The following is a 16946-nucleotide window of genomic DNA, read 5'->3' on the forward strand; positions in this document are numbered from 1 at the left end:
AAAATCAGCTATGATGTTTCCAACAGGCATGTGATAAACATACTGTAAGAAACTGTTCACAAACGTGGAAGTGATATTAAAATCCAAATCTTCAGCTCAGGTAAAGGATGTCATAATACACTGCACTAATCATGATTCTAGAACCAGCAAAATAGCAATTTAGTTTCAAGCAGTTAACCCAGTTTAACAGCATGGTATTTTTGTACTTTGTGCCTTTGTAAGATAAGAAAGAGTGCCGACAACCTTTCTGGATATGCTTTTTCATAAACAACCATTTCAATGAAATGTACAGAATAATGCTAATAAGTAACAAGAGACCTAGGAAACTGCTACAAAATCAGCTTAGACCATTGAAACAATTACAAAAGGTAAATTTTGAATTTTTAAAGACATTAGCACAGACAACAACTAGCACAGACAAGGCATTGCATTCAAGGAAGGAAAATGAACGCTCAAAGGTCAGTTTTGCGTGCACATAACAAGAACAACTAGGAAAGGCAAGGTATGATTTTATGTGTACTGTGTTAAAAGGTCAACAAGAACAAAAAAAGCATAGTATACATCCAAAACAAAGTATGCATCAAAAAGAGGCTACTTTTATTCCTATAAAAGTAATAGGAAATTCAAATTTTGTCTTCCTAACTCTCATTGGAAGACAAAATTTGAACCATTTACTTTTATTGATCAATTCTAAAGAAATTAGAATGGGAGAAAGAAAAATCCTAGACATCCATTTGAGTAGTTTTTATTTTAGTCAATAGTTTACAGTAGTTTACAAATGAACCATTAGACTGAAGACCAGGGCAGAAGAATTTTCTGTTATCTTTAATTCTGTGGCTTGAGACTGGCTGGAAAAAGTATAAGCAATCACAGAATCAACAATTTCTGGTCTGCCTCCTGCTGAGAGAGAAGCAGGAGCTGGAAACTAATGGCATTGGGCAGATGCCTCACTAAGCTAATTTACCTCCCATATCTCCCTGCACCTGATTCAGAAGTCTGTCCACATGTCATCTCTGGCATTCACACCAACTACCAACCCCAATAAAAACATTCACTTCAGAGAATCTTAACAGAAAAGTGACTTTCGGGGTATACAGCAAGTTTAGGGGATGCATCAAAATCATGCAAGAACTTAAAAGTCCTGAGAATTTCATATACAGGAACTGAAAAAGGGCATGGCCAAATGTGACCATCATATCACCTAACCTAATGTGCAAGCTGCTTTCACAGGATATGCAAAAGTCTGTGCAGAGACACCCAGTCTTGATCTGCAATTCTCAGATGAGAAGAAAAGCCACTTTTAGCATTCTTAGTAAATTCTAACCGTTTCAAGTTTCAACAGCTTAACCTCAATTATGAGCCAAGAAACAATCAAAACATACACAGCAGCTTCTTATTACTACTAAACATCCAAAGTGTTTCTTGGGATTAACAACACTCATTACATTAGTCCTCATATATTTACATCATAAACCCTTTGCATATACCTAAAATGACAGAAATCAAGGACTGGCAACTAAAAGAGCACAAAAAAAAATTAAGCCAGTATGCAATACCCAGCATGAAGATTAAAGTGAAGACAGACTATATACATTCAGGCTTCTCAACTTACTTTAGCATCTTTAGCGTTGTCACAAATAAAGGTTTCCCCATATGGAGAGATAATGGGTGGCTTTTCTTCCATGGATGTATCTTAAAGCAAATCAATAAATAATAAATAAATAGATACAATCACACAGTGCTCTACGGTGAGTCACAAATGCTCTGCTACAGTCATAATGAAATCAACAAGGGAAACAGATTGTGCAGCTTGCAATTTCTCTGTCTTTCCCAGAAAAAACTTTGAGGAACAAGAAACAATGTCCTATTTCTACATGAACTCCAGATACCTTCTTTTCACCATAGACATTAACATTATCATGTAATTTGAATATAACTGGCATACAGGGATTTTCTTCTTTCCTACTCTGCATCAAGTTACAATTAAAAAACCTTCAATGGTCTAGTCTAAGAAGCAATAGCTCCAAAGCTCTTTATTATGACTTTTAAAAAATACCAAAAATAAACCACCACACAACTCTTTTGTGCACCATCTTCATTTTGTCACCAAGTATTTCTTAAAATAAACACATAACTTCAAAAAAGACATTTTTTAAATATGAAAGAAGTTTCCAGCTGACTGCACAAGACTTCAAAACACTTCAGCAAACTATTTAATACAATAAATTTCCTGTTCTTTCCAGGAGCTATGAGCGCTTATAAACAACTTAAGCAGCATTAGTCAGGAATACACTTCTTGACTCTTTCAAGAAATTAACTCTGCTTAAAAAAAATCTGGATCTAATATTAGAAACTTAAACACTAGTCTAAATATATATATTAAAATAAATGGGGCTTGAAGAGTAGATTTTCTATTTTTTTTTTATTTGGACATATTCAAAAAGTAAGTGAAAATGGAGAACTGATTCAATCCTCTCCTATCACATAAATCAGTTCTTCTAGACCTTTGAGATGCCCAATATTTCTTAAAATATGTAAGCAATAATTATTTTAGACAACCAGTTCAAGGTTTATTTTTCTTTACTATTCAAGACATAAATATCAGCATGCTTAACTCACTGTTTTGTGAAATTTGCCTCCCAGTGCAAGAAATATTTACAAGGCCCATATTTCTTCTTCTCTGAAGGGAACTTGAACAAAACAAAGCACAGAAAGAAATCATTAATTGAAATTCCCCAGAAAATAAGCAGAACCATCTCATGCAGTTAAACAATTAAAATTTTATACAAATATCGAAACAATAAGTTCTAAATCTTGGGAAATTTTCTGATTTTTTTTTAAAGTCACACAACATGTTTTCCTCCCCTTATGACATTAAATACTTCTCTGATCCTAGCAGACATCCCAAATTCAGGCAGTTTTTTGTTCTAAATTGATATTAAAAACATTCAGATTGTATGAAGAATGGAGATCCCAGAGTTTTCCTCAACCTTTTCCTTCCCTTCCCCTTCACAATAAATAACAATGGCTGTATTTAAAAAAGGATGTACTATGAAAATCTACTTTAACATTAAACTCATAAGAGGCCCGAGAACCCAGCCAGAACACGCTCCCAAACACTGAAAAAAAAATTGCTGTAAAGTTTAGATTTCCTTAAGAGAATTATTTCCCCTTACAAAGTTTTAAAACCAAGAGGTAAGTGGCATTGCATTGCAACTGCCAGGGACAGCTCCTACACATTCTGCACATGGGTAAGAAGGCATCTCCATGCACAGCAGAAAAGTTATTTTATTAGTGGCGTGCTGGTCCCATGTATTTCAGTAATTTCAAGTACAGTGCAATAGTATTGCTACTATTTATATTCCAGGCCAAGACAGCTTTATTATCAGAACACAGGAAGAAAAAAGTGTGAATTAGAAAATTTCTAATCCACCTTCACTTGTCCAGTGCTTGGTATTACAGGTCTTTTCAGTCAAGCTCTGAATTCTCCCATTAACTTAATTATCAATTTTTCCTCTTACTTTCATTTTCTCTGCTTAAAGTAAGAGCACTGAAGGTTCTTATGCATCCTTATAGAATATTCTGAGGCTTATAAATGCCATGTAAGATCCTTATTGGTTTTCCTAACAGTCTGTGGGTCCTCCATCATTTAAAGCCAAAGGCAATTATCTTCTACTAAAACTATCAATCTCCTAACTTTTGTTTCCCCTTTTAACATATTGAGAAATTTTAGTATTTTAAGATAAGCTACATTTAGCACTTCAGACCTACTGTCTCATGAAGTCCAACTTGAATTACTCCTAACTACAAAATGATATTTCTTTGTGACAGAAGGCAGGCATTCATGAACTACTATTTCACATAATTTTTACTCCACACCTAAATCTGCCTCAAAAATTGTATTAGATTAAATTCAAGATGGAAGCCACACCTTATAAAGTTACTCGACATTTCAAATGTTATCCAGGTTACATAAGCTAAGTTCCCCAATGATTACTTTATAAAATCCTGGGTTTAGAAAACAGAGTGAGTTGGGCCAGTAAAAGTGGATCATAGCCTAGTTCCCATATATAATTGCCTACTCTCCTGAGTCATAATTACAATAAATACATAGCAAATACTTAAAAAGTCTGTTTCATCATACATTTTACTAAAATTCATCTAGTTACACCTTTTGAAGCTCCATCAGCAAACTAACTTCATGTGTTTGCGTGCACTTAATATGCTTAAAAAACACCCAAAACCTAACCTAGTGTATTTCAACACAGATCAGAGCTTTTTGTTGGTAGGTTGGTATCTTTTGAAGTGCACTAGCAGCATTAAACTAAATTAAGACTTAAAGACAAACAGCTTTGACTTGAAGAGCCTTTAAGATTATGGAGGCTTCCCTTATGTAAAACAGTGAGTCATTTGCTTAGTTTCAGGGTGGATGGATAAATTCAGCAGGTAATAAAAAAATCAGTCAGCTTAAAAAACAAACAAAGAAAAATCACACACACAAAATAATCCACACTTTTTTTAAAATCCATATACTTTTCAGAACTTGTGTATTCTTTTTGATCATGCACCTACATTTACGTATATATGGCACAAAATCCTGCTGAAAAAACAACCATAGTTTTTTTCCAGCATTCAAAAATACACCTCCTTGTCATTTTTGGAAAGCAAATTTCAAACTCATGTAAATTAAAAACTATCTATCTGAAGATATAAAATGAATGAAATGAGCTCACTTTGAGTATCTGCTTGAACGATTATGTGTCATAAAAACCCAACAGTGCAAGATATAAAATTATAAAAATTTGTGAATGCTTAATAGCAAAGTAAACTAGTTCTTGTACAGATTAAATACCTGGATTAAAAGAGAGAAAAATACTGAAGGCATCTGTTGGAGGAAAAAATATTGAAAAAAAAATCTTATAACTGTATCAATTCATTACTTTTTCTTAGCCATTTCAGAAAGCACATACCTCTTCTCTTGAATTTTTTCAATTCAAAAATTGAGTACCTCAACCAAAATTGATGATATTCTTTATTTTGCTCTTTAATGGAAGGTTAACGCAAGCAGTCTGCCAACCACAAAGTGTGCACATTTTTCAAAGATACACTAATAATCTCAATTATCATTCAATGTTGACTTTGTTCCAGCTGTGGTGATTAGGACTTCTTGTTTTCATGTATTAAGAGGTACCGGATGCAGCTCAGGCTGCACACCCTTCTCTAGCACCCCTGTATTATGTATAAACAGGATGAAAGATGTGATGAGGCAGTGACTGGTCTTGCTAAATGCTGAAAGGCTGGAAAGCTAAAACTTTGCACCAAGCTGGTTTATTCAATATACGCCTGTCACCTTGCAAAAATGTGAGGGAAAGAGGTCAGTGCAAGCAGTCAGTGCCTCAAAGTCTTTACTTGGCATTCATCTGCTGAGTGTTTTAAATGAAAGCAGCTTTTGTTTCCAAACTCATTCAAGACGTGTTTTCTTTTCTATCTATCTCAAGACCTAACCCTCCCAAAATGCAAACATATCAAAACTGCTCTAGCATGCTGTGTTAAAGCTTTGGGGTTCACAGACTGCTAGAGGAGGTAAAGTAATAATGACACCTTCTCACAGGAAAAGAGAGAGAGCAGCTTCTCTCTTCTAAAAAATTTATTTTGTGTGGCAGAACACAGTAGAGATACACAGCAACACCAGCATGACACCTCATTAGCAATCTTGAGCACTTGTATGCTAAGAAATGGAGTCTAAAGGATATCAGCACCAAGCAAGAAATTCCAACTATAGGATCTGCCAACTGCAGAAAACAAATGGTGCCTGCTCAGCCAAGCACCATTATCTATTTTACTTATTTATATCTCCCCCCATAAGCCAGATATTACTCTGAATTTTGGTCTAGCTTTTCTTATTTCTCTTAAGGAATAAGAACAACTCCACTACTGCACAACAAGTAACAAAGATGGGAGCCAAGAAAACATCTAAAAAATTATGTAATTCGTCAGTCTGAAATTTTATCTGCATATTATTCTGTAAAAAAATCAGATCTACCATGTTATAAATCTGCTTCAGCTTTTTGTTTGAACAAATTCCTTCCCAGAATAATGCAAGGGTAACTATTTCACAGAAGACTGACTGCTAGTTGACATTATCCGAAGTATCCAAAGCATCTAAAACTATTTCAAAACTAATTATGTTTAATCTTGTTCTAAAGACACATTTGTGTTTAGTTCCATTCATTACAATACTTTCATTATTTTGTATTTTTCACTTTGTGGTTTTAAACACCTTTTGACCGATTGTTGACAATTCTCCAACAAGAGAGAGCTCACAGTGATACAATAAAGAAAAGTATACATGAAAATAATCTAGTATAACTACACAGCAATACTGAGCAACAAAAACCAGTACTAAAATCTGCACAATAACCCCACTATTTACAAAAAAAAGTGTAATTTTCACTTTCTTTTTTTTTCCTTTTTTTTAAATTCTGCACCCTCCCCCAATGTTACAGTACTGCCACACTGTAGTGCCAAATTCAAAAAAAAGAAATAAACCTAAGGTATTTTCAACTTCTAAAATGCTATGGTGTCTTTCCAGATGCCAGCATGCTTTGTCACAGGCAAGAGTCAGGAGCAGAAGTGAAGCACAGGGAAGCAGATAAAATTGGAAGGGAGGTAAGTGCATTATTAGTAATAAAAAATGACACAGTTACAGCTCTACTATGGGGCACAAGGAGACCCACTGTAAGAACTTTTTGTGCTAAAGGTACACAGGAGGCAACGAGAAAAGTATTCCTTGCATAAAAATTTAATGACTTATACCCATGAATGACTAGAAGGAAATGCTGAGCTTCCCAGATTTCAGCAGGATCTCTCTGCCTCTATGGTACAGCCTTCATACAATGTAATAAGGATGAAACCAGCATCTGTCAATAAGGCCAGTTTGAGGCTGTTTGCCTATGCAATTCTGTGACAAAGATACAATCTTTCCTGAGGTTAAAGATGTTTGCACAATGCCATTTTAAAGTTCTCTGTATTAGTATTAGTTCTCTGCCCCTATGAAAAGGTTGTCAGAAAGGTTATCAAGAGAGTTTCTGCCATGTTTAAGTTCTGCTGTGAAGTTCTTGCTTAGCCTTGATCTCTGGCAGACAGACTGGTCCCTCAGGACTTCCATATTATTACAACTAGAGCATAAAGACCAAGAAAAGATACTGGATCTCACAAGCCAAAATGGTGGGTAATGAAGTCAGTGACTCAGTCACATATCAATCACTAACAGACTCGGAATTGCAGGATTTACTCCAGCGGCGGGAAGACTACTCTATATTCTCTCAACTGGATGACTGTTACTCAAAATCAGCAAGATTATTATAATCTTAGTATGTAGTTATGTTTTAGGTTAAGAATCCCATTTTGTCTCAGCACTAATAGCTTTATTACATGAAGTAGGTATAATCATTCTACAAAAGTTAGTATAAATCTGCTCCTCACTGAAGCAGTATACCTTACTGGATAGCTATACTTAATTTTCAACGAGGACATTTTTTTTGTCATTCAGAAGACACCAATGAAGTAGTTTTTAAGGCACACACAAAAAAAAAATCACTAATTGTTGCAAAGAAACTTTGCCTCTCCACCTGTTCAAACAATTGCATTACAAGATTAATTTTGACATTGCTCAGTAATCTAAAAACTAATAAACGCTGGGAAATCCCTGCATTTAGAGCATGTATAAACTCGATGATGCTTCTAACTGCTGAGATATGCAGATGAAAAACTCAAGATAAATAAAAAACATTCTTAGACATGTCCCCTCCAGGCATAGCTTGTGGTTCAAAAAAAATTGGAAAAAAAAAAAAATGCAACCTCATGATCTGGATACAGTTACACCAAAAAAAGAAACTTTGCATATGCCTCTGCATTAATTTTTCTTCTGTTTAAGACACTTAGCCAGCATGACAACTAAAACTTACTTAATAGATCCAACTATATTACAAATTAACCTGTGTGGAGGTATTTTTTTGCTTAAAGACTGTGATATTGTATTTTAATTGCTACATATTCAATGCCTATTATTTTTAACATTCCAACAATTATACTTTTATCAATATAGGTCTTGAATTAAGTCCCAACAGCAGATATTTTTCTCAACATGCTATCATATTTTTCCAAGACAAGCTATAACAACTAATGCTTATTCAAGAAATAAGTGCCACTCAGTAATTTCTGATTTCAAATTATGAACTCAACCATTCTGAAGGAAGACAAAGACAGTCACATCACCTGAATACTCAGAAACAAATTAAAAGATGGCATAAACTCTGAAAAACCATTCACAGCTATGGTCTTCTTTTTCCCTCCTTTTTCTACTGTTGTTTTCCCCTGCTGGAATGTCTCTGAAATATTTTTACTGTAGAAGCATCATTAAAAATTAAGGTTTTGTTGTTATGAGACCACCAGCAAAAGCCAACACATAATATGAATAAATGGTTCCCTTCACTCTCCAAAGTTAACAATTAAATGACTATCAGTTCAGAAATTACCCAAAAGCCATCTTGAAGTTCTTGCTTATGTTTTATACTTTATAAGAGTTATACCTAAATCAATAAAGATTGCTTTATCTGTGAATATGTAGATGCAGAGAAAATTGAGGAGGTTATAAGGACACACGGCTCTAAAATTTCCCTTTACACTCTCATTTTTGTTTTAAAAGTACACTGAAGCTTAATCCTTCTTCACTTAATTCGGCAACATTCATATCAAATCCAGTGTATTTACAGTGCATATTTAAAAAATTCACACACAAAAAAAAATAGACATAAGGAAATAAAAATCAAGAAACCCCAAACTGTAAGTTCTACCAAATCAGTAATTTCTCATTAGTACTGAAGAGCAATTACCTTGATGAAGGTTGAACTTTACTTGACTCGGGAATTTCTGGTACAGGTCGATGCCTTAAGATAAAAGATCGGGTTGCTCTTGGAAATACTTTCATGCAGTTTAACGCACAGGAATCATATAAGTCATTGTCTATCATTTCTCCTTTAAACTTATAGAATGGAGAACCTGGTTTTCTATTAGATAAATCACCCTCATCTGCAAACCTCTGCTGTTTGTTTTCCTTGCATTTTGTCTCACATGAACGAACAAATGAAGGAGGATCACGGAACACCAAAGGGTCAATTAAGTGCTCATCAGCTCGGTATGCAGCAGCTTCTGTCAGTGATGCATCCTGCTGATTATTCATGTTAGTATTTCTATTTTGACTGACAGCTTTTAGTATGCTGTCTGAATTCTGGTATAAACTAAAAAAATCCAAATCTGTAAAGTTATCATCATTTGCCTCCATTGAGTTTTGCTCTGCAAATTCAAACCCTTCCTTATTGACGTAAGATTTTTTAAGGAGTTGTACTGATGGTGTTACAGGTATCAAGCCAGTCTGATCTACACCTGAATTGCTTACAGGAGACTCCTGATCAGAGGATGAATATTGCTTCTCTTCCAAACCTTTCAAGTCTTTGAGTTTTAAATTTTCATGGAAAAGAGAATTTCCTTGAATTTCCAAAAGATTGTCTAACTGTTTAAGAATTCTTCTGCGATGTCCTGTAGGCAACACTCCCATTTGCTGAAGCACGCTGTTATTAATTCCCATGCAATCTGTCACTGTGTTATAGCCATATTTTTTAAAGTTAGGAAGATACTGTGCAAGGTTAATGTTGACCAAAAATTCTTCAATATCAGAGCCATTGCCTGTGGATGTCATGACTTCATTCCGTATATTGCCCCACACAGTCAAGTAGAAATAGTCAGGTGGCGTGCATGTTCACTAGCAAGAAAACTCTTGAATTTGGTGTCCACCAGCCAGCAGAAAATATTTGTTTCCTCACAACACCTCTTCAAGTTTCTTCAGTTCAAACTGATTTTTTTTAAAGACTGCAAACATATGGAAAAGAAAAAGGACATTAAAAACAATTCTCACCTGAACCTCAGAATTACCTTGAATAAAATTGTGAAAGACTCCTGTCAGATGAACATGAATATTTTTTAATTGTTTGTATACAATAATTTCAACAAGGGTAAACCCATCCTTTTATCTTAGCCTATATAAAGAAAATAGCAAAATCAAAGTCTAAGCACAAGTAATACAGACTTAAAACACATATTCCTAGTAGTTAAACATTAAGATGAACAGTTAAAGAGATGAATCACTTATCTACACACAAACACTCCGATTACACAGTACTTGGCTATCAGGGAGAGTTATCCAAGACCATAGCTGGAGCCTAAAACTTTCCTATTTCCACACTAACCCAAACCAATTATGAAATAGGGCTTCTACTCCCTTATCTTCCAATCTCAAAATCCTTTTAACATAAAAACACACCTGCAATGGAACAAAGGGAAAATGACCGTCTAGAGCATTCCATGTGAACTGTGCATTCAAGCCCTCTCCAACTGAGAATCCAACTGAACAAGTACAATCCTCAATAACATGGTTTTCAACAGCAGAGCCAGCCCTTCAAACACACTGTCAGCAGGAATACAGGAAACCACCAGCATCTCAGCTCTGACAAGAAAGCTTTCCCTTGGCCACAAAGGGAACAGGCATGAGCCCATAGGCAGGTTCTGGCTGTTCATGTGTTTTTCCTTAGTGTTTTCCAACTCAGCTCTTACACTGCAGATCTCATCTGTTTGAATTATTCTTTCTTTCAGGGCCATATCTAAATTCACAATTTACAAAAGCCAGATGCTACTGTTCTGAAGGTGTTTGAAACAACCTGAAATAATATTTCTTCAAAGAAGGTTTAAGATCAGCAACACTCAACAGGTTTTTCACCTCTCTCTTTCTGTATAAAGAGTAATTTGGCCTTGGGGAAATCTGCTGACTGTAACAGCTGTCCTGGCATGCAGGTACTAGCCTTAAGCAGCCTGGAAAAGAAAGAACAGCTTCAGTGGAAGAGCATTAAGATTTAAGTAGCATTTAGAAAGCGGAGAAATGTTAAGACCAGAATTTGTCTGTGGTAGTAGGCATCAATACCCAATTCTTTAAAGTATTTCACGACAAAAAAATGCAGCACTTATGATCTAGAATTTAAGCTTAAAACATTGCCTACATTTTTACTGTACCAATTGCTAGAAATGTTCCTTGATTTAAAATAAATAATTGGATTCTCTCTAGTCTCCAGCTTCATTTTTCTGGATATATTTTTATCAGCTTCGATCACTACCCACAATTCTCAGAAGTGACTTATCTTGAATATTAAATTGATACAATTAAAACCTTTTAGACAGACAACTCTATAGGTCAATCAGATATCAGTCTCTCAAGAGAGATTAACTTCATTACAGAGTTAACCCTCAATTAAAGATTCCCAGGTCATTTAAATTCAAAAAGCCTTGGATTGATCTGAACAGATTAACAATCCACTTTTGTATTTACCTTTTTCCCATCCTAACCCGCATGCTTATATAAACTTCCATCATTCCTTTAAAAATTTGAAAACTCAGCATTTCCTCAAAATTTTCATGGCAGCCTCTAGTCATAAGGGGTAAAATTCAACAGTATGGCCTCCCCCATCTCTAAACTCTGAAAAATGTAAATGTATATCCTCTTAACTAGATGAGTAAATATTCTCACATTCTGAGTGCAGAATGAATTAAAAAATAGTACAGAAATTAATTATCAAGGAAAAAAATATCAGACAGGTACTGTGTGGGACAGAAAATAGTCCTTCAGATAACCAGTAATTAAAAAACACAATCAAACAGACTACAAACAAAAGGGGGGAAAAAAAGAAAAAACAAACAAAACCACAAAAAAACAATAACCAAAGCACACACATATTCAAGTATATAAAATCCCTATAGCACTAGCATATCAGTCTAAGGAATGTAAAGTTGCAGCTGGTTACGTCAGCCATTTCCACCTTCCTTGACAGTTCTGGGTTTCATGATCGCATTTGTCTACTTTTTCCCTAAGGTGTTAGTGTTCAGACAGTAGCATCTTCTCAATCCCTCCATCTTTCATAATAACAAAAAGTGCATTTGGGAGACTAGCTTTAGCTATATATTTATAAATAAGTATATATCTGTTATAGATAAACAAAAATATTTATATCCACATTCTCTCCTCTCTATCGTAATACTGTTTTTTTCTACATGCAATAGCTTTGCCTACACCTTATTCCAGAACACCTGCAGTGTTGTTACTTCAGGAACTCAAATAGCCATGTGCTATCAGCTGTTTGGACTCTAACCCATCTTTGTACAAACCACATACCCATGCTAAGGGATACCTAGCAGAGAACAAGCTGCGTCCAAATCTGTAAGAATGATTACGTTTTATGAACAAAGCATGCAGCAGAGGAAGGAAGGAACTGCTTGCTGAGAAGACATTTTGACCACAAAATGCCAACAGCGATGCAAGATAAAGCCCAAGCTACTTTCTGTTTCTGTAGTTGTCTATGGCAGAAGCTATCAGTGCGTCCATCAAGATTTCTGACGACATGCTATAGATCTGGCCTAGCTATGCCACTGGTTAAATAACACTAAGATCACATATTTTGTGGGCCTAAGCAAAGGGTTGTACTGACAACTGGTTTGGTTTCACTACTTACACAAAGATTAATGTAACAACAAACAGCTAAACAAATCTGCACACACTGGTGAGTGTTTCACAGGCCATAACATAAATATGTAATCATTTCTTAAAACGTTTTATAAGGTTTGAACTCAAGAATGCAGAACTCAAGGACCACCTTATTCAATACATTACTCTATTTTGATATGATCGCTATCAATTTAAAAAAAAAAACGTAATCTCCTCCTTAGGTTTGATTGCAAAGTAATTTATAATAAACCCTAAAGAATGTACAGTATTAGAAATGGAGTGGCACATACACATTTGTACAAATACATTCATTCTCTTTCACATCCATATTTATACCACCACAAATTCAGCATTTGTAAACAACATTAGTGCACACGGCTGCATACACTCCATAAAACAAATCTCCTCTCAGAAGCAAGGCAAAACAGATTTTTCCTACTTATAAATAAATAGCAAAAAAAAATTCAACCCAAAAAACAACAAAAAACAAACAAAAAAAAATGCAAGGAGAAATTGAACTTGCTTAAATAAAATTGATTCTTGTAATATATCATCTTAAGTAGCGTAAGTAAGACAAAAATCACCATTCTCAACGCCGTTACTAAAAATAGGAAAATGCTATAATGGCTATTAAAAAAAAAGAAAAACATCAAACTTCTTGGAAGACACCTGACTATTCCATTTTATCAAAATAGGGACAAAACACCTAAACTGCTAAGTGAAAAAGGCAACACAAGGAAAATCATTTGGGCTTTTCTTCTAAGAAAAAAGTTTCAGCAGCGGATGAATTGCAATGTGTGTCGCACATCTTAAGCCTTTCAGAGAATCATACAACTTTCTTTCACAGAAGATGTTTTTCACACTTACGTACAAACTGATTGTTAATTTCTTCCTTTTCCCATCTTATGGAACAGACTTAGGCAAGGAGTGGCAAAAAAACTCAAGAGTGGCCTAACAGGTCTTTTCTTTTACTAAAACTGACAGCTGAATAGCTATCAAATAAAAACGGCATTTCTAATTCTCAGAACCCTTCCTCACATGGAGGGTAAGCACCTGTGTCTAACATTCTGGAAAGCTCTATCTACTAATCTTAAAATTCTTTAATTCTGATTTTTCAAGTTGAAAAGTCTTGAAGACAAAATTGCCTGGGAGATAGACAAATCTTTGTTGAGGCAAGCAAGCAACTAAAATTTTAATAATTAAATGTGTGAACAGTAGGTTATAGGTGAACACAGAAACACTCAAGTCGGACTAGGCTTTTTTTCCTTTTCTTAATATCAATACAGACACAAGCCTGAAGAAGCTGTCAAACCTCTAAAAGTACACGCCAATATAATCACACTGTGAGCAATCAGTTCAACAGACACAAGCAAGTTCAGGCTTGCTCCCAACTTCTGCTACACAACATACTAGATGAAGATCCTAATAAATACATTTAAAAAAACCCAAACAAACAAACAAAAAAAAAGGCCCCAACAAACAGTGCAACAGGTCTTACCATGGAGCGGAACAAAACGTGCAAGTCGTAAATTTCATCTTCGCGTTGCAACTGACTCCACAAAAACTGACAAGATTAACATAGAAAACACTGTAGATTAAAGGTCTTTCCCAAAACCGACATTATACAATCAGCATATAGATTGCTTAAAAAAAAATACTGATTGCATCAATTGCGATAGAGCTATTGCCTCTACCAATACAAGGAAGTTACTAAGCATAGGTCAACCTAGAGGATGATTACAAAATAACTTTAATCACATCCTCTGTCAAACTGCTTCTTTGTCTTTCTTTTCTTTTTTTAATTTCAGAGCACTTGCCTTCTAGAAATAGGTTCAGCAACTTTCGTTACCTCGGAGTCAAACCTCATACTGCAAGAAATTCCAGTGGAACAACTTGCAGAGTCGCTGGAATAAGGAACGGCATGCCATGAATAAGCAAACTCAGGGTGGAATTGGAACTTTGGGAAGTTGCAGTGGGAACACTAGGGTGCTGTACCCTTCATCCGTATTCTCCATCCATACATACTACAGCTTCTTTGACTTTAAGTTTTCTGATAAAACTTGCAGGTATATACTGGCAACTAACATGAGGTCTGCTCACGTCTGCCTTCAGAAAAACGATTCATAGAGTCAATAAACACACTACACTAAAGCCCCGCTCTTTAGCATGACATTTACATACAAATAGTTGAAACAATTAAAGCTACAAAGAAAATAGACAGCAATACACGCCTTACTTTCTACCTGCCTACAACTATTTCCATTCCGATCCCAGCTTCAGTACGTGTCGCTCATGTGGGACATGCTCCGTCCCAGACACCGGGCGCGCTCCGGCAGCTTTCCAGGGCGGGCGCAGCAGCAGCGCAGGGCTCGCTGCCGGCGGCACCGGAGCGGCAGCATCACTCCCGGCAGCGGCCAGAGCCCGCCCAAACCCCGCACCCGCCGAGCCCGCCTTACCTCTGCCAAAAGCCAGCAGCCCACAGGCACAGGGAGGCAGAAGAAGGAAGCGCAGGGCTTTAGAGTCCTTCAACTTTCAGTTCTCCCTCCGGCTCCCCGCTCGCTCACTTTCTTGCTGGCTTTCTCTCCTTCCTTCCTGCCTGGCTCCACACCCCACCCCACCCCCGCGCTGCTCCCCAGCAGGCCGCGCCCGCGAAGCTCCTTCCCTCCCTCCCTCCCTCCCTCCGTCCGTCCGTCCGTCCCTCCCTGCCGCAGGAGGGGCCGCACCTGGGCGCGGCGGCGGGGCCCGCCGCCCTCCGCGACCGGCTCCGGGCGTTCTGGCCGGGCCACATATTTCCGGAGGAGTCACTCGGAAACCCACAGGCAGGCTTCGGCCCCCCGGCGCATCGCTTCACAGGCCTCCCATGCTGCCCAGCCCGGGCCGGGCAGGCGGCGAGTGTCCCTTCCCGCCCGGGCAGTGAGCGAAGGGCGGCCCGGCGCCACCTCTGTCGCCGCGCTGAGGGCCAGCGCTCCGGCTGCTGCGTGCAAGCAGGACAGCCTGCCAGTAGTGACACAGCTGCGAGCACTTGCTGGGGGGGAAAAATAAAAAAACAACTTAAAAAAAAAAATCCTGAAGGTGCTAAGCTTGCAGTAATTTCCAGGAATTCCCCAATTCTTGGAACTCACCCAGTCTGTGAAAAACTGTCACTCAGATGAAACCAGCATTTTATTACACTGAGTGATACAGAAAGTACTTTAATGTAGTTCATTGGTGAACATACACATCCTCTTGACACTTTAATTGACACTTCAGTTCTCGTCTTGACTAAATCCAAGGAGGTTTCAGAGGGTTTGCAGTGTTGCAGCTGAAGTCTGAGGTCTGCCGCTCACCCTACCAAAGCAAAACAGAAGCAAAGATATGCAGAGATAAAGAGGCCAATTATACAGGTGCTAATTTAGGAGCAAGTAAATCTGGGTTCTTTTTAAGACTGCTTCCTACACACTAAATACAGCCTAAATACAGGGGGACTGTCAAAAACTGTTGGTGCCATGGCACTAAAGTGAGGTTTCAGGATCACAATTTTGAATGCACATAGCTTTTTCACTCTCCAAAACTTCCAGATTAGAAGTTTGCATTTCAGTATTACAGCACCAATCCCACCAGTGCCCAAGCACTTTTAAACATCCAGCTGCAAGTGCAATTATTAGATACGTAATTATCTGTGTACAAAAAAATAAATAAATAATCCAGTTAATTTTACCTCCTACATTTTTAATATGCAAGAAATTTTTGGATTTGCCTTTTTTAACAATCAAAAGAAATTTATTGTGATCTTGCTTGTCCTTTTATTAATGCTTTTGCAGCATCTATCTCAGACAAGGAATTGTCATTCCCAATTATTTGCTAAGGGGTTGATATGTTTCCAAACCACAGATATGCACAGATGTGATTCAGGTAAGTATACTAACACCCTTTTTTGTCATAGCCTTTCTGGATTGTAACCTAATGACTCACAGAGTCATCTGATCACAAATTTGCCTAACATTTCCAGCTAAGCCTAGCTTCCTTTTAGAACAGTTGGAATGCCAATGAACACTGACTTTGAAAAGGAATTTTAACCACAGTAACTTAAACTATTTGAAAGAGTCAGGCCCTGTAAACAGCAAAAGATTGGCCTCCTTTGCAAGGCTTACCTCACCACGCAAAAATTCAGTTAATTAGCAGTTTGTGGTGGGCTAGAATTTCTTTCTCCTAAAGTCTAAGGGTATGGTCATTGATTAGTACCCTTGAGCTCATCTCTCTTCTCTGTCAGGAAGTTCTCAAGTCCTTCCATAAAGCCCACTTTTCTTCCTCTTCCAGGGACCCATGTGATTTACCCATGTCACTGGGCCAGTGGCAGAGACTA

General features: G+C 37.0%; 1 protein-coding gene across 1 annotated transcript in view; it reads right to left on the reverse strand.

Annotated features, from left to right (window-relative positions):
* Positions 1-15392, reverse strand: part of ARAP2 (ArfGAP with RhoGAP domain, ankyrin repeat and PH domain 2) — a 110500-nt gene extending 95108 nt beyond the window's left edge. Inside the window, exons 1-6 of the mRNA XM_058025196.1 lie at positions 15328-15392; positions 14888-15062; positions 14103-14168; positions 8895-9814; positions 2620-2690; positions 1613-1692 (exon numbers count right to left, since the gene is read on the reverse strand). Of these exons, the coding sequence (XP_057881179.1) occupies positions 1613-1692; positions 2620-2690; positions 8895-9814; positions 14103-14168; positions 14888-15062; positions 15328-15392 (1377 nt within the window). The remainder of the gene's footprint in view (positions 1-1612; positions 1693-2619; positions 2691-8894; positions 9815-14102; positions 14169-14887; positions 15063-15327) is intronic.
* Between the last annotated feature and the right edge of the window lie 1554 nt (positions 15393-16946).

This window comes from Melospiza georgiana, chromosome 5 (genome assembly GCF_028018845.1).
Source record: "Melospiza georgiana isolate bMelGeo1 chromosome 5, bMelGeo1.pri, whole genome shotgun sequence".
In the NCBI taxonomy this organism is placed as follows: domain Eukaryota; kingdom Metazoa; phylum Chordata; class Aves; order Passeriformes; family Passerellidae; genus Melospiza; species Melospiza georgiana.